The sequence below is a fragment of the Zalophus californianus genome, chromosome 10 (genome assembly GCF_009762305.2).
Source record: "Zalophus californianus isolate mZalCal1 chromosome 10, mZalCal1.pri.v2, whole genome shotgun sequence".
NCBI classification, from domain to species: domain Eukaryota; kingdom Metazoa; phylum Chordata; class Mammalia; order Carnivora; family Otariidae; genus Zalophus; species Zalophus californianus.
The window spans coordinates 50,849,321-50,874,972 of record NC_045604.1 but is presented as its reverse complement, the minus strand read 5'-3'; the positions used below and the strand labels follow the sequence as shown (position 1 = coordinate 50,874,972).

The 25,652-nt window shown below is 38.8% G+C and overlaps 1 protein-coding gene across 1 annotated transcript; it reads right to left on the bottom strand.

The window, feature by feature from the left end:
• Nucleotides 1-21,703: 21,703 nt before the first annotated feature.
• LOC113933370 (40S ribosomal protein S12-like) lies at nucleotides 21,704-22,107 on the bottom strand. The gene has a single exon (XM_035722510.1). It carries the CDS (start codon nucleotides 22,100-22,102, stop codon nucleotides 21,704-21,706), a length of 399 nt encoding a protein of 132 aa, XP_035578403.1. The 5' UTR covers nucleotides 22,103-22,107.
• Between the last annotated feature and the right edge of the window lie 3,545 nt (nucleotides 22,108-25,652).

Here is a 25,652-nt window from a genome sequence, read left to right as displayed (position 1 = left end):
TCCAGGCCTTTTCCTCTTTGGGAGATTTTTGATTACTGATTCAAAATACTTATTAGGTGTAGGTCTATTTATATTTTCTATTTCTTCATAATTTAGTCTTTTTTTTTAAAGTTTTATTTATTCAAGTAATCTCTTCACCCAAGGTGGAGCTTGAACTTACGACCCCAAGATCAAGAGTTGCACACTGCTCTGACTGAGCCAGCCAGGTGCCCCTTCATGATTAAGTCTTGATAGGTTTTATGTTTCTAGGAAGTTATCCATGTCATCTAGGTTATCCAGTTTGTTGCCATACCCATGTGCATTGTATTCTCTTACAATCCCTTTATTTCTGTGGAATCAGTAGTAATGTCAATCAGTAAAATCATTTCTGATTTTAGTAATTTCAGTCTTCTCTCTTATTCCTTAGTCCATCTAGGTAAGGGTCTGTCAATTACGTTGATCTTTTCAAAGAACCAACTTTTGGTTTCATTGCTTTTCTCTGGTTTTTTTTTTTTTTTTCCTATTCTCTATTTCATTATCTCTGCTTTAATTTTTATTATTTCCTTCCTTTGCTAGCTCCTTCTGGGTTTAGTTTGTTCTTCTTTTTCTAGTTCTTTAGGTTGTACAATTTGGTTGTTGATTTGAGATCTTTTTTTAATATAAGCATTTAATATTTTAAATTTTCCCCTTAGTACTGCTTTTACTGTGTCACATGTTCTGACATGTTGTATTTTCATTTTCATTCATCTCTAGTATTTTCTAATTTCCCCTGCAATTTTTTTCTTTGATTCATTGGTTATTTAAGAGTGTGCTCTGTTTAATTTCCACAGATTTATGAATTTTCCAGTTTTGCTCCTGTTACTGATTTCTAACTTCAGTCTATTGTAGTCAGAGAAAATACTTTTTTTTTTTAAACTGTATGATTCCATTTTTATGAGGTACTTAGAGTAGTCAAAATCATAGAGACAGAAAACAGAATTATGGTTGTCAGGGCCTGAGGGATGGGAGGAATTGGGAAATTATTGTTGAATACAGAGTTTCAGTTTTGCAGGATGAAAAAAGTTCTGGGAGGTTGTGATAGTTGTATAACAATATGAATGTACTTAATGCCACTGAACTGTACATTTTTAAATGGTTAAAATAGTGAATTTTATGTTATGTGTATTTTACCACAATAAAAAATAATTAGAAAAAAATCTTAATACTTTAAATCCTATTTTTAGTTAACTTTCATTATTGATATAATCACAAAAATTTTAGTTGAGAGACGATAATAAGAGATATGCAAAAACAAAGGTATATCTCCCTACCCACTTAAGGCTGATATAACTTTCAGAGCAAAATAATGAGTTTATATGTGAAATTTTGAAATATAAATAATGCTCAAATCAATACTTTACCACATCATATTTAGAAGTAGAAATGTAAGCTCAGTTTGTTATAAATATGCTCTGTATTTAGATTTAAAAAAAAAATCCAGGATACTGGGGTACCTGGGTGGCTCAGTCATTAAGCATCTGCCTTCGGCTCAGGTCATGATCCCAGGGTCCTGGGATTGAGCCCTGCATCAGGCTCCCTTCTCTGTGGGAAGCCTGCTTCTCCCTCTCCCACTCCCCCTGCTTGTGTTCCCTCTCTCACTGTATCTCTCTCTGTCAAATAAATAAATAAAATCTTAAAAAAAAAGTCCAGGATATTGATTTACAGCACATATTTTCTAATTAAAGTACTAGAAAAACTAGCCTTATTATGACTTTATGCAGTGACAACTCTTTTTTCACTAATTAAAAAAATTTTTTAATTGCAGTATAGTTAATCTACAGTGTGATATTAGTTTCAGGTGTACTATATAATGATTCAATAATTCTGTACATTTCTCAGTGCTCATCAAGACAATTGTACTCTCTTAATCACTATTATCTATTTTACCCCCTCACTGACCTCTCCCGTGACAACCACCAGTTTGTTCTCTGTACTTGAGTCTGTTTTTTGTTTGTGTCTCTTTTTTCTTTGTTTGTTCATTTGTTCTGCTTCTTAAATTCCACATGAATGAAATCATATATTTGCCTTTACCTGTCTGACTTATATACTTAGCAGTATACCCTCTAGATCCATCTATATTATTACAAATGGGAAGATCTCATTCTTTTTCATGGCTGAGTAATATTCCATTGTATGTGTACATGCATGCGCAAGGGTGTGCATCCGTGTGTGTATGTGTGTGTGTGTGTGTGTATACCCCACATCTTTATTGATTCATCTGTGAGTGGACACTTAGATTGTTTTCATATCTTGGCTATTGTAAATAATGCTACAATAAACATAGGGGTATATATCTTTTCAAGTTACTGTTTTCATTTTCTTTGGGTAAATACCCAGTAGTAGAATTATTGAATCATATTTCTGTTTTTTTTTAAGGTGGATGGAACTGGAGGGTATTATGCTAAGTGAAATAAGCCAATCCAAGAAAGACAATTATCATATTGTTTCACTCATATGTGGAATATAAGAATTAGTGCAGAGGATCAGAAGGCAAGGGAGAGAAAACTGAATGGAAAGAAATCAGAGAGGGAGACAAACCATGAGAGACTCAGTGAAACAAACTGAGGGTTGCTGAAGGGGAGGGGAGTGGGGGGATGGGGCAATTGGGTGATGGGCATTAAGGAGGGCAAGCGATGTGATGAGCACTGGGTATTATATGCAACTGATGAATTATTGAACACTACATCTGAAACTAATGATGTACTGTATGTTGGCTAATTGAATTTAAATTAAAAAAATAAACTATTAAAAAAAAACTAAAGTAGGATCCACACCCACTGTAGAACCCAGTGAGGGGCTTGAACTCACAGTTGTGAGATTGAAACCTGAGCCAAGATCAAGAGTCAGATGCTTAACCAACTGAACCACCAGGTGCCCCTCATATTTCTATTTTTAATTTTTGAGGAATCTCCATACTGTTTTTCACAGTGGCTGCGCCAGTTTGCATTCCCACCAACAGTGCATAAGAGTTTCTTTTTCTAAATATCCTTGTCAACATTTGTTATTTCTTTAAAATTTTTTTTATTTTGACCATCTGACAGGTATAAGATGATATCTCCTTGTGGTTTAATTTGAATTTACCTGATGATTAGTGATGTTGAGCATCTTTTCATGTGTCTTTTGGCCATCTGTATATCTTCTTCAGAAAACTGTCTATTCAGGTCCTCTGTCCATTTTTAAATTAGGTTATTTGGGGGTTTTTGGAGTTGAGTTGTAAAGGTTCTTTGTATATTTTGGATATTAACCCCTTAATGGATATATCATTTGCAATGTCTTCTCCCATTCAGTAGGTTGCCTTTTCATTTTGTTGATGGTTTCCATTGCTGTACAAAAGCTTTTTATTTTGTTTTCCTTGCCTGAGGAGACAGAGCTAGAAAAATGTTTTTATTGCCAATGTCAAGGAAATCGCTACCTATGTTTTCTTCTAGGATTTTTATGGTTTCAGGTTTCACATTTAGGTCTTTAATCTATTTTGAGTTTTTTTTAGGTATGGTGTGAGAAAGTGTTCCAGTTTCATTCTTTTGCATGTAACTGTCCAGTTTTCCTAACACAATTTATTGAAGAGACTGTATTTTTCTCCATTGTATATTCTTGCCTCTTTGTCATAGGTTAATTGACTATAAAAGTGTGGGTTTATTTCTGAGCATTCTATTCTGTTTCATTGATTTATGTAGTTATTTTTGTGCCAGTACTGTACTACTTTGATTACTACAGTTTTGTAGTATAACTTGAAATCTGGGATTGTGATACCTCCAGATTTATTCTTTCTCAAGTTTGCTTTGGCTTTTCAGGGTCTTTTGTGGTTCCATACAAATTTTAGGATTGTTTGTTCTAGCTCTATGAAAAATGCTGTTGGTATTTTGATAAGAATTGCATTAAATCTTTAGTTTGCTTTGGGTAGTGTGGACATTTTAACAATGTTGGTTTTCCTAATTGATGAGCATAGAATGTCTTTCCATTTGTTTGTGTCATCTTCAGTTTCTCTCATCATTGTTTTATAGTTATCAGAGTACAGGTCTTTCATTTCTTGGTTCAGTTGATTCATAGATATTTTATTCTTTTTGGTTCAACTGTAAATGGGATTTTTTTCTTAATTTCTCTTTCTGCTATTTTGTTATTAGTGTATAGAAATAAAACAGACTTCTGCATATTAATTTTGTATCCTATAACTTTATTAAATTAATTTATTATTTCTAGTAGTCTTTTGGTGGAGTAGTTTTTAGGGTTTTCTATATGTGGTATCATGTCATCTGCAAATAATGAAAAATTTACTTCATTCCTACCAATTTGGATGCCTTCTCTTTCTTTTTTCTTGTCTGATTGCTGTAGCTAGTACTTCCAGTACTATGTTGAATAAAAGTGGTGAAAGTGGAAACCTTGTCTTGTTCCTGATTTTAGAGGAACAGCTCTCTGTTTTTTTTTTTTTTTAAGAAAAAGCTCTTTGTCCACTTTAAACATCACATTTTTTCAGTTTCATATGGTTTTACTGTTTTTCACCATTGAATATGATGTTAACTGTGGGTTTTTCTGATATGGTCTTTATTATGTTGAGGTATGTTCCCGCTAAACCTACTTTGTTGAGAGTTTTTATCATGAATGGATATTATACTCTGTTAAGTGCTTTTTCTGCATTTATTGCCATGATCCTCTGGTTTTATCCTTTCTCATTTACAAGAGAACCCAGAAATGGACCCTGTGATGTGATATATCATGTTGATTGATTTGCAAATATTGAACCACCCTTGCATCCCTGGAGTAAATCCCACTTGATTGGGTGAACGATTTTTTTTAAAAAAATTAACGTATAATGTATTATTTGTTTCAGGGGTACAGGTCTGTGATTCATCTGTCTTATATAATACATGGTGCTCATTACAACACATACCCTCCCCAATGTCCATCACCCAGTTACCCCATCCTCCCATCCCCCTCCCCTCCAGCAACCCTCAGTTTGTTTCCTATGATTAAGAGTCTCTTATGGTCTGTCTCCCTCTCTTGTTTCATCTTGTTTCATTTTTTCCTCTCTTCACCTATGATCCTCTGCCTTCTTTCTTAAATTCCACTTATCAGTGAGATCAGATGATAATTGTCTATCTCTGATTGATGTATTTCGCTTAGCATCATATCCTCTAGTTCTATCCACATCTTTGCAAATGGCAAGATTTCATTTTTTGATGGCTGCATAATATTCCATTGTATATATATATATATACCACATCTTCTTTATCCATTCATCTGTTGATGGACACCTGGGCTCTTGACATAGTTTGACTATTGAGGACATTGCTGCTATAGACATTGAAGTGCAGGTGGCACTTTGGGTCACTACATCTGTATCTTTGGGGTAAATACCCAGTAGTGCAATTGCTGGGTCGTAGGGTAGCTCTATTTTCAACCTTTTGAGGAACCTCCATACTGTTTTCCAGAGTGGCTGCACCAGCTTGCATTCCCACCAACAGTGAAAGAGGGTTCCCCTTTCTTGGCATCCTCACCAACATCTGTCATTTACTGACTTGTTGATTTTAGCCATTCTGATAGGTGGGAGGTTATATCTCATTGTAGTTTTGATTTGCATTTCCCTGATGATGAGTAATGATGAGCATTTTTTCATGTGTCTGTTGGCCATTTGAATGTCTTCTTTGGAAAAATGTCTGTTCATGTCTTCTGCCATTTTTTGATTGGATAATTTGTTCTTTGGGTGTTGAGTTTGATAAGATCTTTATAGATTTTGGATACTAGCCCTTTATCTGATATGTCATTTGCAAACATCTTCTCCCATTCTGTCAGTTGTCTTTTGGTTTTGTCGACTGTTTCCTTTGCTGTTCAAAAGCTTTTTATCTTGATGAAGTCCCAATAGTTCATTTTTGCCTTTGTTTTCCTTGCCTTTTCAGACATGTCTAGCAAGAAGTTGCTGCCACTGAGGTCACAGAGATTGCTGCCTGTGTTACCCTCTAGGATTTTGAAGGACTCCTGTCTCACATTTAGGTCTTTAATCCATTTTGAGTCTATTTTTGTGTATGGTGTAAGGAAATGGGCCAGTTTCATTCTCCTGTATGTGGCTGTCCAATTTTCCCAACACCATTTGTTGAAGACACTATCTTTTTTCCATTGGATATTCTTTCCTACTTTGTCAAAGATTAGTTGACCATAGAGTGGAGGGTCCATTTCTGGGTTCTCTTGTAAATGATTTTTTAATGTATTGTTGTATTTGGTTTGCTAATTTTTTTTTTTTGAGGATTTCTGCATCTATGTTGATCAGACATATTGGTCTGCAGTTTTCTTTCTTTTTTCTTTTCTTTCTTTTTTTTTTGTAGTGTCTTTGTCTGGTTGTGGTATCAGCATAATGCTGGTCTTGTAGAGTGAATTTGGAAGTTTTCCTTCCTCTTCCATTTTTTTGGAATAGTTTGAGAAGAATAGGTCTTAGCTCTTCTTTAAATGTTTAGTAGAGGGGTGCCTGGCCTGGGTGGCTCAATCTGTTTTAAGTGTCTGAGTCTTGATTGCAGTTCATGTCATGATCTCAGGGTTGTGAGATTGAGTCCCACATTAGGCTCTGTGTCAGGCATGAAGCCTGCTTAAGATTCTCTCTCTCTCTCATTGCCCCTCCCCTTTCTCTCTCTCTCTCAAAAAATTTTTTTTTTTTTTTTTTTTGTAGAATTCACCTGTGAAGCCATCTGGTGCTGGACTTTTATTTGTTGGGAGTTTTTTGATTACAGATTCATTAGTTTAAAAAACTTTTTTTGTTACTAATTGCTAGTAATTGGTCTGTTCAAATTTCCTAATTCTTCTTGGTTTGTTTTGGAAGGTTATGTGCTTCTAGGGGTTTATTCATTTCTTATAGGTTGTCCCAATTTGTTGGCAAATAATTTTTCATAATATTTTCTTATAATCCTTTGCATTTCTGTGGTGCCAGTTGTTATTTCTCCTCTTTTATTTCTGATTATTTGAATCTTCTCTCTTTTCTTCTTGATGAATCTGGCTAAAGATTTATCAGTTTTGTTTATCTTTTCAAAGAATCATATCCTGGTTTCATTGATCTGTTCTATTGTTTTTTTAGTCTCTCATTTATTTCTGCTCTAACATTTATTGTTTCCTTCCTTCTACTGGCTTTGGGCTTTCTTTGTTCTTTTTGTTTTTTTTTTCCTAGCTCCTTTATATGGAAGGTTAGGTTGTTTATTTGAGATTTTTCTTACTTCTTGAGGTAGGTCTGTATTATCATAATCCTCCCTTACAACAGATTTTGTTCATCTCAGATTTTGGATCATTGTGTTTTCATTTTCATTTGTCTTCATATTTTCTTTTATTTCCTTTTTTAAAAGATTTTATTTATGTATTTGACAGAGATAGACAGCAAGAAAGGGGACAGAAGCAGGGGGAGAGGGAAAGGGAGAGGGAGAAGCAGGCCTTCCGCTGAGCAGAGAGCCTGACGCAGGGCTTGATCCCAGGACCCTGGGATCATGACCTGAGCCAAAGAAGACGCTTAACAACTGAGCCACCCAGGAGCCCCTTTTATTTCCTTTTTGATATCTTTGTTGACCCTTTCATTGCTTGGTAGCATGTTATTTAGCCTCTCTGTTTTCGTGTTCTTTCCAGATTTTTTTCTTGTGATTGATTTCTAGTTTCATATTGTTGTGGTCAAAAAGATGCTGATATAATTTCAATCTTTTTTGAATTTATTGAAACTTATTTTCTGACCTAACATGTGATCTACTCTGGAGAATGTTCCCTGTGCACTTGAAAAGAATGTGTATTTTGCTATTTTTGGATGGAATGTTCTGAATATATCTGTTAGGTCCATCTGGTCCAATGTATCATTCAAAAGCACTATTTCCCTGTTGATTTTTTGTGTGGATCTATCCATTGCTGTAAGTGGGGTGTTAAAGTCCTCTACAATTATTGTATTACTCTCACTTTCTTCCTTTATGTCTGCTAATAGTTGCTTTATGTATTTAGGTGCTCCCAGGTTGGGTGCATAACTATTTACAGTTTGTTATATTCTTTTGTTAGATTGTGTTATCTTTATCATTCTGTAGTGTCCTTCTTTGTCTCTTGTTGCAGTCTTTGTTTTAAAGTCTATTTTGTTTGATATAAATATTGCTACCACAGCTTTCTTTTCACTTCCGTTTGCATGATACATGTTTTTCCATCCCTTCACTTTCAGTCCATATGTGTCTTTATGTCTGAAGTGGGTCTCTTGTAGGTAGCAGATAGATGGGTTTTGCTTTTTAATTCATTCAGTTACTCTATGTCTTTTGATTGGGGCATTTATTTCATTTACATTCAAAGTAATTATTGATAGATATGTATTATTGCCATTTTGTTTCTTGTTTTATGGTTGTTTTTGTAGTTCTTCTCTTTCTTCTTTTGTTCTCTTCGTTTGTGGTTTCATGGCTTTTTTTAGCTATATGCTTGATTCCTTTCTATTTATTTTTTGTGTATCTATTGCAGGTTTTTGATTTATGGTTACTATTAGATTCATATATAACATGCATATAGAAGTCTATATTAAGTTGATGGTCACTTAAGTTTAAATCCATTCTAAAAGTTTTAAATTTTAGCACCCCCTACATTTTATGTATATGATGTTATACTTTATATCCTTTTATTGTGTGAATCCCTTGACTGATTTCTATAGATATAATTTTACTACTTTTTTGCTTTAAGTTCTCTATTAATTATTTGGGGATGTCTTAATTTCTCCTTCATTTTTGAAGTACAGTTTTGCCAGACATAGGATTCTTGGTTGACAGCCACCGCCTGCCCCCCCACCCCGCCATTGGAGGCTTCTGGCCTCCAAAGATTCTGAGAGAAATTTATTGATAATCTTATTGATTATCTTGTATGTGATATGTCACTTCTCTTGCTGATTTCAAGATTTTCTCTTTGTCATTGTCTTTTGAAAGTTTTATTATAAAGTGTATTCATGTTTGTCTCTGAGTTCATCCTCCTTGGGATTTGTTGAGCTTTGATTTTTATATTCATGTCTTTCATCAAATTTGGGAAGTTTTTAGCCATTATTTCTTCAAATATTCGCTTTGTTCTTTTCTCTCTCTTCTTCTTCTTCTGGGGTTCGCACAATGCATATGTTGGTTCACTTGATGGTGTCTCACAGGCTCCTTAAGCTCTGTTAATTTTTCTTCAATCTTTTTTCATTTTGTTCCTCAGACTCAATGATTTCCACTGTCCTATCTTCAAATTCACTGATTCTTTCTTCTGGATGCTCAAATCTGCTTTAAATCCTTCTAGTGAATTTTTAATTTTAGTTATTATACTTTTTAGCTCCAGAATTACTTTAAAAAAAAAGATTTTATTTATTTATTTGAGAGAGAGCAAGTAAGAGAGAAAGCACAAATGGGGGGAGAGGCAGAGGGAGAGGGAGAAGCAGACTCCCTGCTGAATGTGGAGCCCAATGTGAGGCTGACCTGAGCCCATGGCAGATGCTTAACTGACAAAGCCACCCAGGTGCCCTCAGAGTAGTTATTGGCTTCTTTTTAGGCTTTCTCTTTATTGATATTTCTACACCATTTTTTGACTTCTTCCACATTATCCTTTAGTTCTTTGAGCTTCTTTAAGACAGTATTTTAGAGTCTTTATCTAATTTCTCAACATGTTTTTCAGGGTTAGTTTCTGTTAATTTTTTTTTTTTTTGAGTGGGCTATTCTTTCCTATTTCTTTTGTATGTCTTGTAAGTTTTTGTTGTTATTATTGAAAACTGGATGTTTGAATCTAATAATCTTGTTAACTCTGGCGATCATATTCTTCTCCTTTCATAGGGTTTGCTTTTTTTGTTTTTGGTTTTTTCATTGCTTTTAAGAAAATATCTTACACTATCTCTATGCCAAGGATAATTCTGAGGTGTAAACTCAGGGTCATCTCAGGTCTTTTCTGAGTCTGCACCTTTCCCTGGGTGTGTATGGTCACTTTCTAATTTTCCCTGTATATTCAGTTGCTTTTGAATATTCTAGTCTTTAATGTCTGGCTCCTGAATGGAGAAAAAGAGAAAAATGAAGAGGTGGGGGGAAAGCATTAGCCTTTTACGTCTCCTGGAAATAATTTCAATCAGAGGGGAGGGGCTTGCCACATGGGCAGAAGTACAATAATGATGGCTACCTACCTCTTCATCAGCATCTCAGTTATTAGAAGGAGCAATCAGTGTTGAGAGCACAAATTTCTGATATTAGGAGGACAGGGTCTTATTGCCTATCCTGGCTTCTGCAAGCTGTATGCAGATTGCTCCAGAAACACATGCACAGCTGTTGCTATGGAGCTATGAGTGGGGGATGGAAAATGCAACTGTGCTTAGAGCTAAAAGTGACCAAAATTAACCATAATTTACTGTTCAAGCCTTTCTCTGGAAGTTGCAAGGCTTCACTTGACTCCAAAGTTCCAAAATAGTTATATCAGACAGATTCTGCTAGTGCAGTTATTGTCTAGGTCAAGAGACAGATTCCTGGTGCTTCCCACTCCACCACCTCCTCAGAATCCTCTTCCAAAACCCAGGATTTTACATTTGAAAGTCATATGTTGTATACTTAAGTGGGAAAAATAAGCAAGATAGAAAATTATATGTGCAGTATGAACACATCTAGGTCAGACAACTACAGTACAAAATAAACACACATGGCCATTTATCCACACAGGAAAGGGGAAGAAAATAAATGAAAATGTGGTAGTCATCTTTGGTTTAAAGAGAAATTTCTTTTTCTACTACTTTTCTGTATTTTCCATATTGAAAAATAAAACAGAATGAATTTACATAATACACACTACATGGATGCTATGCCATAAAAGTGTTCCTGGGGCACGTGGTTCATCTAAAACATGTACATAGGCTTCCCATGGTGAAAAAGGTACATTGTCATTAACTCTGGGCTGGCACAGAGTAGGTGCTCAATAAATATTTGTTGAACGAATGAATGATTACATGTGTGTGTATGTGTGGGTATGACTTGGCTCACAAATAACCAAAGTCCTAGTATAGGTGAGTTTTTAATGGAGTGTTACTGAAAATAAAAAAGCCTAGATTCTTCACTCTTGGCCCAGCATCAGTTGTTACTGGCCTCAGTGCATCCTTACAGGAGGAAGGTCTACACTGGGGAGAGATGGTTACCTCTTTCAGTAAGCAGCAAGAACCTTGTGTACTGTTACTTTATCCTCCTGATACCCAGGAATAGCCTTGGCTAGAGAAGTTCCTGTCATTATGGATCTTCCAGGATGGGAACTGTGGAAAAAATTGCCAGACATATTTACTTTTCTGAAAATCTCACCAGACAAGTTAAATGATTGAAAAAGGTCATCTGGCAATATCTTGGCTGGGCCAAGAAAATAACCCAACATCTTACATTCCTTTTAAGAGAGATTAGTAATTTTAGTTTGCTCTTTCACTTTGCTTTTTGGAGGATGGGATAGGGAATTGGTGTAAGGAGGAGAGAAAGAGTCATGGCCATTTATCCACTTCATTTTGAAAGTCTCAGAAATGAGAAGAGAAGCAGCTGAATTATCTCTGTTATAACACCTAACTGGTACTTATAATGGAAATGGGAAACAGAAATCAGCAGAAATTACTGGGCTTGCAGAGAGTGCAATTTTTCAATATTATTAAGGTATTGGATTTTCTGAGTTACTGTAGTTATTTGGTGCTATGACTTTAAAAGGCTTTTGTGAGTTTTGGAGAAAAGACTATTTTATAAAGCTTTGATCATTTCTCATCCCCTTTAGTATCTTTTCTGATGACCAGGCTAGCATCCTTTTAAAAGGGTTAAAGAGAATATATTGAAAACATATTCTTAAGAAGACCTCCATCTCAATCTTACCAACATCTGAATCTTCTAGTGATGTAAGATGTGGTTCAAAAAATATCCACACAAGCACTGTGTTTAGGGTCAAGATTTTACATTCATTATGAGCAGGGACCTTGCTTATCTTGTTCCCTGTGTTTCAGCACCTGTAACAGTGCCCAGCACACTGGGGATTCCCAGTATTTGTTTGCAGAATATCATTTGTTTTCTGCCATACCTGTGGTTCTGAGCATCCAAGAGCTCTCAAGTCCCCATCATAAGGTAAACAGATGGTGACTTTCATTGTCTTCTAAAACCAGTTATCTTGCTTCTAGGTGATGTGATTTGTTGTGATGGGACTTGACAAAGGAGTCTGGGTGGGTTAGGTCAGTAGGAAGAGAGCATGGAGGCCATCAGATTTGTCTGAGGAGGTCCAAAAAGTGGCAATTGGGGTAGATGTCAGGGTGGAAATGGTAGTCACTTATACCTATGGCAGAGAAGTATGAGACATTTCCATTCCAATGGCAACATTAAGTAAGAAACCCAGCATAGCCTCTTAGGTATGGAAGATGAAAACTAGAAATCAGAAACGTCATGGTTCTGATGAATTTCAGTGATTGTTTTTAGTGGAAAAGCCCTGTGTGTTCTGGATGCCAATGTGGGGAGATTTTACTGGCACTATGTGGCTTCTGTGCCAAGGCTAGCCAGAATGGGCATCTGTGTTACTATTCTGAAAAGAGGCCGGTCTTCTGCCCTCTCCATTTTCAGACTTCCCAGGCATATAGCACTTAACAGATGGGAAAAGCAATACTCTTCTACCTTGGAGAGAATGGAACTCCACTAGGAAATTCTATTCCTCATCCAAGCTTGAGATGCATGCCTTTTAGAATTACCTGAACACTAGCCTTTGGAAGGAGTTCACCTTCCTTGTGACTTTAATAACAGGGATCTTTAGAGATTTTGTTTAGAGGAAAGACAGGGAAGTGTTCCCCTACCATGGTAATCCTTAGCCCTATTCCTTGCACTAACTTCTGGTAATTTTTTTGGACAATGTATGCTTGGAACAAAGAGCTCCTAGAAATCAAAGCATCCTTGAAGATTGCCAGAACAAATGTGTGGGATCCAAGGGCTCTGTACTGGTCAAAACAGGTGCCTGGAATCTCAGGTAACTTCAGACCACCTGGAAGTAGAGCTATAGACAGGGTGCTATTCTTAGGTACCCAGAAACAGTGAGCTAGTGCTCCCACATGTATGGCCCTGAGTGGGACTCTAGGCATTCTCCCACACGAGGATTAACCCATCCCTTACTCCTATCTAGACTCAAGAACTCCTACCTACCACTATGACTGCTTGAAATTTGTTCCCATTGGTATACTGCAAAGCCAACAAGGTCCCTGAACCCTTACTTCAAGGGGACTTTTATTTCACTTGGTCTCTTGGCCCAGTTGTTAGTTTGGAAAACTTGGTTGGGATGATTGTATTAACATCTTCTGGGAAGATTTTAATAATGACAGATATCTGGGTCCTTCCTTGGAGGTTATAATTCTGTATAAGAAGGTGGAAGTTCTGGAATTTGTATTTTTAGAAAAGATTCCGATGTGAAACCAGTGTGGAACCAATGGTCTATGCCCCTCTTTTGATACTTGGATATTTGCCTGGGGAAATCTGGAGTCAGGTGCTCTCAGCCCTGTTGCCATGTTGATGAGATACCAGGAACCTCAAAACCCTCCAAGGGTTTGACAACAACTTTTACATGGGCTATGGTCATCCTTAAGTAATCTCCATCTTTCCTTTCCCCTGGACACTATCTTTTTTGGCATTTCAAGGGCAGCTCCAAGGAGAAGCTCTCTCAGTCCCATCTCAGTGTTCTCAAGAAATCAGTTCTGCATGAGAAAGACAGTTTTTGATTCCTTTATCCCTATTACCAAAATCTACCATTCCACCAGCACTTCCTCTCAGGATCATGGACCTGTTGTACTTCCTTCTCATGACCAAGTGCTAGTGCTTCCCTTTGAGGGGCAAAGAGTTGGGAAATGTGTCTAAAATTTTAAAATCATGACTTTCAAGCATTTTTGTTTGTGATCCAAAGTAAGAAATGCATTTTATATTGTGATTCATTACAAACACACATACCTAAAAAAAGTTATGTGTAACACTATTAACTCTCACTATATGCATATACTCCATTATCTATATCCTTCTGTTTAATTAAAATAAAGTAGACTGGCCTAGACCTGCAAAGTTATTTTTATCACTCCACTAAGGGGGCCCAACCCATTTTTGAAAGAAAACAAAACTGCTATAAGGATTTCCATATTGACCTATGCCTGAAATAAGGGTGTAGAGAGCATGAACAATAACAAAATTCAAACCTTTCACATATTGTCGGTCTAGTTATCTGCTCTTCAAGACATAGGACAATTATGCTCATTCAATACGTATTTGTTATAGCATATAACCAATGCTAATGCAGCATATCTGGGAACTGCTGGCATGCTAGTCTTGACTGAGATTTATGGTCAAATATTTTTTTGTGGTTCTGCTATTGAAAAGACTATAAAGAAAGAATCACATGCCAGACTACAGGCCATGAGCCATCAGAGGCACTTCATTTTCAACAAGAAGAGATTGAGAAATCTTTATTAAGAATCCATATTGATTTCAAAGACCATTCCAATGGACTATATTCTGATATAGTAGATTCCTTTTAATAATGGTTTAAATGTAAGTAGGAGTAAAGGCTAATAGTTAAGATCCCAGGCTCAGGAGTTGGGTAAACTTTGATTTGGTCCCTGGCTTTGCCACTTGGCTTTGTGTTCTTGGGCAAGTTACTTAACCTCTCTGAGTTTCAGTTGCCTCATCAGTAAAATGCGGAGAAAAGTAGAATCTACCTACTGGTAGGGATATTATGAGAATTAAATGAAAGAACATAAAATGTTAGCAGGATGCATTACACAGCAATGATCATAACCTAATGGTGTTATTTGCATCACATCAAATGCCAGATGTAGATTCAGATAGTGGATTTGTTTTTACCTCCATTAGAATGTGTGGACCTCAGTTTGAGAATGTGTGGATAGGGACCTTATCTAAGCTATCAGTATTATGCCATAATATTCTTGAGCAATTAGTTAGGCAGGATGGAGTAGCCAGCAAAACTTGGCCTGGCTTCTCATGCTCAGCCTGTCAATACTGTGTTCAAAGATAGGGGGCAGTCTTGTTGTGTCCCTGATGAAGCTTCTCCATATATTTATAGATTTTTTTTAAAGATTTTATTTATTTATTTGAGAGAGAATGAGAGAGAGAGAGAGAGCACATGAGAAGGGGGAGGGTCAGAGGGAGAAGCAGACTCCCTGCTGAGCAGGGAGCCTGATGTGGGACTCGATCCCAGCACTCCAGGATCATGACCTGAGCTGAAGGCAGTTGCTTAACCAACTGAGCCACCCAGGCGCCCCTATAGATTTTTTTAAAAGTAGGTTCCATGCCCAGCATGTTGCCCAACACAGGGCTTGAACTCACAACCCTGAGATCAAGACCCGAGCTTAGATCAAGAGTTGGATGCTTAACTGACTGAGCCACCCAGGCACCCTGATATCACAGTCACCTCTTTATATCATAGAGTTAAACTTTGCTCTCCATTTGGTGAACTTGAATCAAGCTGGATGGAGATGGGGTCTAAGTTACATAGGGCTTTGAGGGCAGACCAGCTGCTTCAGTGTCTCCACCGTAATCAACCAATGTGGACATTTTCTCCCCAGGAACTTGACAAGAATTCTACTCAACAAACCTGTGGGGGCATCAGTAATTATTGTAGTAATAATGTCAGCTAACACATCTTTAGCACATACTTTGTGTTCTAGAAATCTTCACATATATTACATCGTTCCATTATCACAGCAACCCAGGTGGTAGGTACCATTATTATCTCCACTTTGAAAATGAGGAAGCTAAGGGCATGGAGAGGCAGAGTAATTTCTCCAAGGCCACAAAGCAAGTAAATGAAAGCACAAAGCCAGATTCTGTGAGAGCATACAGCAACAGCATTTTCAACCATCTCTTTGGGCTGTTTGGGCTTTTGGCTGTTTCTTGTGAAGGTTCTAGTGAATGGATGGTGGGGGCTAGCAGTTCATAAGGACTCAGCAGAATCATTTTTTTAAAAAAAGGGAAGGTAGTGATGCTTTGATCTTTGCAATTGTGAGATAATCGCATCACCGAGTCTGTGCATACCAGACTAATAAGCTGGTGTCCCAAACAAATAGCACCCCCTGACTTAGCTATTGCCAGATAGGGAGAAGTGTTAGAGAGAAGGTGGTATAGTGCAAGATTAGCAGGCTATGAGGACCCTCAGGGATTCCTGTCAGTGTTTGCCGGGTAATCATAGAGTGGCTGACTTATAGAAATGTCGTGAATAAGGGAGTATCCTCTCATGGCCTCTCCATTCCTTGTACTTTTCTTTTTATTGCTGGTCATCCCGTGTTATTTAGTACCTAATAAGGTTCAGGCTTCTCTAGAGAGAATCCAAATACCTTGCTTTCTTCACTGCATCTAGGAGCTTCCCTTTTCCAAGTGCTGTGGTCAGGAAACCTCTGCATGCAAGATCAAATACAGTGACTTGATTTGTAAAATTGACTCCTATTGCTTTATTCCCCAAGTTTACAGCACATCACCCTTAGAGCATAGGAAGTCTAAACAAATTTATTTTCTCAAGCTTGGATTTGAAGAATTAGCCTTCAGAAGAGAAATACACAGGGAAGTGCTCATGGCTAGGGGCCCCTCTCCACCTTATCCTGGTCATGGGGTAGGGTTTCCAGCTGACTGACAACCTTCGAGGCCTTATGTGGAACACTGCAGCTCACTTACTCTTGCTGGAGAGAAGCCGGCTGGTGGGAGAGAGGGTGTGTGTGGGGAGCAGCCTTCCCCCCCCACAGTCCAGCTGCTCCCACCTACCTCTCTCTACCACACCTATAAGGGGGCCTCCTCAGTTCCCAGCTTGGCTTGGCTGTACTGCTCTGGGCACCAGTCTCCAAGAAGTCTCTCTGCCTCCCCAGCAACTGGGGCACCCGAAAGGGCAGAGCTGGAGAAGTCTCAGTAACACAGACCAGCCTGGGGAGAAGGCTGCTCCATGGTTTTTGGGCAGGCCGACCTGGAATGAGTTGGCAGGCTTTATTCCAGTCTTGAGGGACAGGTACCCACATCAGGAAACCACCATCCTAACTGGCCCCTTTTTTGGCAGTCTGAACCGAGAGGCTAAGAAGGGAAAAGGAGAATGTAGAATTCCACCCCACCTTAAGGGCAGGCATGTGGTTGCTGGGGAGTGGAGGTGGGCCAGCCTGAAGGGCCAGGTGGGGAAGGGGACAGGCACAAGTCGCTGTGTAGCACGTGAGCTGTCTGCTGGGCCAGGCTATTCTTGTAGATGCTCATCCTGTACCTCTTTTTACCCTCAGGAGGGGCACCCACACATGACAGAGAATGGATGAAGGAAAATATTTCCTTTCTCCAGCAGTAATTTCCTTCCATGACACTGGTTAGGACCTCCCCTTCTCCCTCTCTCCAACCCTCCCTCTGGTTCTCGCCAGGAAGGAAAATCCTACGTACATACCTGGAATCATAGACCAGACGAAAACACTAAAGCTAGTCACCCGACTATGAACACATTCTCCAGCTTCCCAGGGAAGCCACACTAAATGTCTCTCCTGGACATACCTGTGACTGCGTGTGGGAGAGCACTCCTCCTTGTCCTCCACCTATACCTACACCCCACAGTGCCTTCTTCATGTTACTTCCCTGTGCCGTTGGCCCACCCACCACCACTCATCCTGTTAATGCAGCAGGATTGTGAAAGGGCAGAGGCTTTCTGAAAATAAGTCTGAACCCAAAGTGACGAAGGAGGGAAGAGCAGCTTTCTGAATATTGGATTAAGACTGGCTCCAAGAATATTGATATTCCCATAAGAAAGCCGTTAGCTTGCCCACTACTTTAGAACCCCATGAATATTTCATTGGTTGACTTAAGCTCTGAGATTTTAAAACACACAGACACAGACAAAGCACCTTTTCGGCAACAGGACCATCACACCATTCTCCTGTGCCTGGGGTTTAGACACAGCTCTGGGACAATGCCATGTGGCAGCATTGAGACAGAGTCATCTGTTCACCTAACAGGCATCTATCTAAATTTATATCTAACCGGGGATATCTCCTGGTGTGGTCAGGGCAAGGTTTCCAGAAGACAAACAGTGGTTTAACACACATTTGTGACTCGCTGAGGAAGCTGACTTCCTCAGCTACCCATTGCTGAAGGGGACCAGTTGTCAAAATAGCTTATTGTCTGCAGCTGAGTTAATGATGGGAGCAAATCAGTTATAGCATTTGGAGGTAAAGGAAAAATTGAGGCTGTGATTTATATTGCTCTGACCCCGGACAAAAATGGATGTTCATAAAAGGATAGATTTCTTTAAAAAAAAAAAAATTGATTTCTACATATTTTCAATAAATTTCAAAATAAAGAGTTTTTACTAGTTCCCTTGGCCAAAATGCCTCATTATTATGATACTTTGAAATTCTCCTTTCCTCACTATAAGAAATTCTAATGCCATAAGGGGAAAAGAACAGCTGTTCAACACAATTTAGAAAAATCTTTCAATCATACTGAAATCTATTAGTCCAAATCCCTTCCTTCCCGAAGCTGAATGATGGTAGTCATGAGTGATGCTGCATTCATTACAGGGAAGTTCAATATAATGGAAAGAACTGTTGTTTCGAGTGAGAAGACCTGGTGTATAGATTCAGCTTGGCCACAGAGACTTTGGGCAAGACCCTTCACTCATCAGTTGTTTTCTATCCTATAATCACTGATTAAATGTTATTATTTTGCTTATGACTTATTTTGGTTGTAAGTGAAGAAAATTAAAATCCAGTTGTCATGAATGGAAAGAAAGGAGTTTATCACCTCATGGAACTAAAAAGCTCAGGGGTGGTTTCAGGCTAACAAGATCCAAGGGCTCACATGAACGGCATAAGAATTGGTTTTTCTTGGTTCTGTTTTCTCTGTGTTGGCTCCATTTTCAGTCAGGCTGTATAGTTTGTGTGGCAAGATGACTACCAACATCTCTGGGTTTATAGTCTGTCTTTTTAGCTTCATGTTCAGTGAGAAAAGGATTCCTATTTCCTGGAAGCTCAGGTCTTGGTGTGTCTTGGGTATAAATCTCATTGGACCAACTTGGGTTACAAATTTATCCCTGAACCAATCACAGTAATCAAGGGGTTCACTACTCTGGCCAGGCTTCGATTGCATGCCTAGCTCTGAATTTAAGCCTATTCAAACCATATGTGATGGGAGAGGAGAATGGATTGTTTCCCAAGGACAATCAGGGCACTGGTATTGTATCATGAATTGGGGGGAAGGTGTGGGCAGGTAAAACTTATATATACTATTTTTAAGGTTACCAAGTGTCCTCCACGTTGTTGAGTCCCATAGTCAATTCTCCATCCTCTTACGGGATAATCAGCACCATTTGGCATATCGGATCATTCCTGCTTTATTTTATTTTTTTAAAGATTTTATTTATTTATTTGAAAGAGAGAGTGAACATGAGAGGGATGAGGGTCAGAGAGAGAAGCAGACTCCCCACTGAGCAGGGAGCCTAACACGAGGCTCAATCCTGAGACTCCAGGATCAGGATCTGAGCCGAAGGCAGACACTTAACCAACTGAGCCACCCAGGCACCCACCTCATTCCAGCTTTCTTACAGTGTTTTCTTCACTTGGATTTTAGGCCCTCCCCATCTCCACCTGAGTCCTTTACTGACTGATCCTTTGCTGGTTCTTTTTCTTCTCCCTGACTGTATCAGTCAAGACTCAATCAGAAACCACACCAGTGATCTGAACATAAAAAAACACAGTACAAAGATTATTTTGTATTAATGTTTTGTTTTATGCACTAGTAAAAAGTGGGTTAGAGAAGAAGGAAAACAGGATGCTAAGGGATAAACAAGTAGCAAATGCAGAAACCCGCCCCCCAGCTGAGATTCAGAGCTCTTTGAGGGGCTTGTGGCTGCTGTGGGAACAGAAAGCCTGGCAGTGGGGATGAAACTTGCCAGAGGCCATAAGCCAAAACTGGATGGTGTGGGCTGCAGCTAGTCCACAAGGACTAAGGTGAGGGTTTCCAGACCTCCCAACCCAGTTCTCAGTAAATGGCACAAAATCTAAACCTACCTCTCAGCAAATGGCAACTCTACTCTTGCAGTTGCTCAGGTTCTGGAACCAGCTTCACTTCCTTTCACACACTGAATTTAACCTTTCAGCAAATCCTATTGGTTCTACCTACAAAGTGTATCCAGAATTGGCCCACCTCCACTGCTACCTCCCTGGTCTGGGTCACAGCTCTCTCTCACCTGGACAATCGCATTGCCTCCTAACTGGACTCCTTGCCTTGGTCCTTTTGCCACCACAATCTCTGTTCAGCAGAACAGCTAGAATGACCTTATAAAAATAAAAGAGAGATTGCAGCAGGCATCTGCTCAAAACCCTTCACTCACTTCCATTTTGCTCAGAATAAAAGCCCAAAGTCCTTATAATGGCTTATGAGGCTCTAAATGATACGTCTCCCCATTATCTCTCTGACCTCATCTCATTCCTTCTGTCTCACTCCATTCCAGCCATGCTGGCCTCCTTGCTACTTCTCAAACTCCGGGCATATATTTTTCAGATCTTTCTACTTGTTCTTCCCTGTGTCTAAAAGGTACATGGTTCACTCTCCTACCTCCTTCAGTTTCTTGTTATATGTTACTTTTTCAGGGAAGTATTTTCTTATAATTACACAGGCTTCCAACCATAGAGTGAGGAAGTCACAGGGATGAAAGGTACAGCATAAGGAATATAGTCAATGATATTGTAATAGTGTTGTTTGGTGACAGATGGTAGTTACCCTTATGGTGAACATAACAAAATGTATAAGCTTAGGGGCGCCTGGGTAGCTCAGTCATTAAGTGTCTGCCTTCAGCTCAGGTCATGATTCCAGGGTCCTGGGATCGAGCCCCGCATCGGGCTCCCTGCTCAGTGGGAGGCCTGCTTCTCTCTCTCCCACTCCCCCTGCTTGTGTTCCCTCTCTCACTGTCTCTCTCTCTCTGTCAAATAAATAAATAAAATCTTTAAAAAAATGTATAAGCTTATTGAATCACTATGTTGTACACCTAAAACTAATGTAACATTGTGTGTCAACTATACTCAAATAAATAAAAGAAAAAAAAGAATTTTTTACCACACTTTTCTTCAAAGCACTCACCCCCTCTGACATCTAAATATATGTATTGTTTATTATCTGTCTTTCCCCACTGTAATACATAAATACAAGTTCCATGAGAACAGAGATTTTTGTCTAGTTTGATCATTGATATAATCTTTCATTTAAGTTTTTACTTAAATTCCAGTTAGTTAACATAGAGCGTAATATTAGTTTCAGGTGTACAATATAATGATTCAACATTTCCATACAATAGCCAGTGCTCATCACCACAAGTGCACTCCTTAATCCTCATCACCTATCTCACCCATCTCCCTACCCGCCTCCCCTCTGGTACCATCAGTTTGTTTTCTATAGTTAAGAATCTGTTTCAGGGCACCTGGGTGGCTCAGTTGGTTAAGCCTCTGACTCTTGGTTTCAGCTCAGGTCATGATCTCAGGGTGGTGAGAATGAGCCCTGCTTTGGGCTCTGTGCTAAGCACAGAGTCGGCTTGAGATTCTCTTCCTCTCCCCCTCTGCCCCTCCCCTCGCTAATGCCTGTGTGTGTGCAAATGCTCTTTCTTTCTCTCTCTCTCTCTCAAAAAAAAAAAAAAGGAATCTGTTTCTTGGTTTGCCTTTCTCTCTCTCTTTTTTTTTTTTTTGGAACAAGAACTAAGAAGCAAGTTTATTTGTTCATTTCTTGCACTTGAAGTATTCCTCGATGACCTCCTTCACCTGAGACTCTTTGCCATAGTCCTTAACTACCACACAACTGCAGCCAACCACTTTACGGGGTTTTCCCTCTCTGTCAATTTTACAGAGTCCTACCCATTCCCCTAGTTTCTTGTTGTCATCAACCTTGATTAGGTTGATTTGGTGTTCAACACAAAGGGCCTCCACCAACTTGACATAGATAGGTTCATCACAGTTGGATGCAAGCACACAAAGATGGGCCTGGCGCTTGTCTAAGGCTTTGGCAGCTTCGTGAATTCCACGTGCTAGGCCATCGTGGATGAGGGCGGTCTTCAGCACCTCTTGTAAAGCAGTATTAACATCCATTACACCTCCAGCAGCAATGCCTTCCTCGGCCATGGCAGTGGATTCTCACTGCACATTTGTTTCTTAAATTCCACATATGAGTGAAACCATACAGTATTTCTCTTTCTCTGGCTTACTTCACTCAGCATAATCCTCTCTAGCTCCATCCATGCCATTGCAAATAGCAAGATTTCGTTTTTTGAATGACTGAGTAATATTACATTGTACATATATATACCACATCTTCCTTATCCATTTATCAGTTGATGTACACTGGGGCTGTTTCCATAATTTGGCTACTGTTGACAATGCTCTATAAACATTAGAGCGCATGTGTCCCTTCGAATCAGTATTTTTGTATCCTTTGGGTAAATACCTTGTAGTGTAATTGCTGGATTGTAGGTTAGTTCTATTTTTAACTTTTTGAGGAAACACCATACTGTTTTTCAGAGTGGCTGCACCAGTTTGCATTCCCACCAATACTGTAAGAGGGCTCCCCTTTCTCTGCATCCTCACTAACACCTGTTGTTTCCTGTGTTGTTAGTTTTAGCTATTCTGACAGATGTGAGGTGATATTTTATTATAGTTTTGATTTGTATTTCCCTGATGATCAGTGATGTTGACCGTCTTTTCATGTGTCTGTTGGCCATCTGTCTTCTTTGGAAAAAAAATGTCTACTCATATCTTCTGCCTATTTTTTAATTGGATTATTCATTTTTTGGGTCTTGAGTTCTCTAAGTTCTTTATAGATTTGGAGAGTAACCCTTTATCAGATATGTCATTGGCGAATATCTTCTCCCATTCTGTAGGTTGCCTTTTAGTTTTGTTGATTGTTTCCTTTGCTGTGCAGATACTTTTTATTTTGTCAATAAGATAACTAGGAATAAACCTAATCAAAGAGGTGAAAGACCTGTACTCTGAAAACTATAAAACACTGATGAAAGAAATTTGAAGATGACACAAAGAAATAGAAAGACAAGGGTGCTTGGGTGGCTCAGTTGGTTAAGCAACCAACTTTTGATTTTGGCTCAGGTCATGAGATTGAACCCTGCATTGGGCTCTGTGCTCAGTGCAGAGTCTGCTTGAGATTCTCTCCTTCTCCCTTTGCCCCTCCCCCTGCGCTCTCTTCTCTCTCTCTCTTCCAAATAAATAAATAAAATAAAATCCTTAAAAAAAAGAAATAGAAAGACAATGCTCATGGATTGGAAGAACAAATATTGTTAAAATATCTATACTACCCAAAGGAACTACACATTTAATGCAATCAGAATACCAACAGCATTTTTCACAGAGCTAGAACAAACAATCCTAAAATTTGTGTGGTACCACAAAAGACCCTGAATAGCAAAAGCAAATTTGAAAGGCAAAGCAAAGCTGAAATTATCACAATTCCAGACTTCAAGTTATATTACAAAGCTGTAGTAATTGAAACAGTTTGGTACTGGCAGGAAAATAGACACATAGATCAATGGAACAGAAAAAACCTAGAAGTGAACCCACAACTATATGGTCAATTAATCTTTGACAAAGCAGGAAAGAATATCCAATGGGAAAAAAATCTCTTCAACAAATGGTATTGAGAAATCTGATGGCAACATATAAAAGAATGAAACTGGACCACTTTCTTCTTCTTTTGTTAAAAGATTTTATTTATTTACTTACTTACTTTTAGAGAGAGAGAGAAAGAGAGTGAGTGGGGAAGGGGCAGAGGGATAGGGAAAGGCAAAGAATCTCAAGTAGACTTCCTGCTAAGCATGGAGCCTGACACCGACCTTGATCTCATGACCCTGAGATCATGACCTGAGCTGAAACCAACAGCTGGACACCTAACTGACTGAGTCATCCAGGCACCCTCAAACTGGACCACTTTCTTACACCATACACAAAAATAAATTAAAATGGATTCAAAGATCTAAATGTGAGACCTGAAACCATAAAAATCCTAAAGGAGAAGGCAGTAACCTCTTTGACATCAGCCATAGCAAATTCTTTCTAGATAGGTCTCCTGAGGCAAGACAAACAAAAGCAAAAATAGATTGCTCTTCAATTTAATCTTAATGCCTGGCTTATAGTAGATATAGATTCAAGAAATATATTTTTTTAAATATTTGAGGAAACACCATACTGTTTTTTCTCTGGTGTGTACTCTGGTAATATGTGTGAAAGTCACTGAGATGTAATAGCAAATAGTCCTTGCTGAATGTACAATCTAGTAGGAGTAGTTAAACAGGCACAGACATATCCACAGTACAGGGTAGAATGGGATATATATACCACAGGAGAAGTTCTTGTATCAAGGGTTATTGGGATTTGAAACTTAGATCATATTGAATTAGGGAATCAGGAAAGACTTCATGAAGAAGGTGGGATTTGAGTAATATCTTAATTCTCCTGGATAGAGAGCAAATGGAAAGCTTTCAAATGGAGGAACCATCACAAGCAAAGCCTAGAAGTGGAAAAGCACAGAGTATGGTTTGAAATGAGTAAACAGTCCATTTTGGGTATCTCTATGAGTAGGGATAGCAGCAGTGGGAGAGGAGAGTGGAAAGACACATTGGGCCTAGATTGTAGTTGGCTTTGCAGGTCAGGATAAGGAAAGTGTACTTTGAGAGCCATTGAGGGCTTTTGAAGAAAGGGATTCCAGATAGCTTGATCATGTTTATGGGTAAAAGAAAAGGGGCTAATATGGAGTGTGAGGAGGATAGATTGAAGAAAGAAGTAATACTTGAAGTGGAGTCAAGTCTAGAGAAGGTGAAATCAAGTCTAGAGAAGGGTGAGATCAAAGGCCAGGAGGAAATAGCCAAAATACCTTTCCCAGATCCTAAGGAGGAGAGTTTAAAAAATCTACCTCTCACTCCAGATAATTTGTTATCAACCATTTAAAGACATACCTTAGAAAATACAGAGGTAGAGGATCATTGAGAATCAGCAATGAGCAATTCTAAAAACATGGCCCTCAATGTTAATAGTGTCTGGGTTTTCTGGCCAAGGCCATTTGATTAATAGCCATAATCTAACATGTATCTCTTTGAAAACATACTCTAACTCCAACAGCATTAAGAAAGCCAGCAGCTTCAAAATCTCCATATCTACCCTCAAGACTACCTTGTTGCTAAGGAGTCTTCACTCCTGGAAGAGGTGATGCCCAGCTGCTGTCCTCGGCTGGAGTCCGCATGGACCTTGGCTACTGTGGCCAGGTAGTCAGAATCTAATTGGAAAGCAAGTTGGTGAATTTCCAAAGCAAAAGTTCTAAACCATAACTACCAATCCAATTATGAGAAATCCTAGAGGAACTAAATAACCCGGAAGCTTTTATTCTTATTTTAGATGTTCATTACTTCTAACAGTCCCTGTAACCCTGGTTTTGGACAAAGCACACTGAGACATAATGGGGTGGGCAAACCAAGGAGTGGCCAGAGCTGAGGTCAGTAGTCACAGCATAAACACAGCCCATTCCACACACCACCAGTCAGGTTGGTTCCTTGTTTTAACTCAAATAAGCACATTTATTGAATGTGAGTATATTCAAGGTCCTTGCTGGGACCCAGTGGAGCCAAAGATAAATAAAATGTAGTTCCTGTTCAAAAGGATTTCAGAATCAAGT

Coding starts and splice junctions, on each gene's coding strand:
- LOC113933370 (XM_035722510.1), bottom strand. CDS start 22,102: ATGGCCGAGGAAGGCATTGCTGCTGGAGGTGTAATGGATGTTAATACT.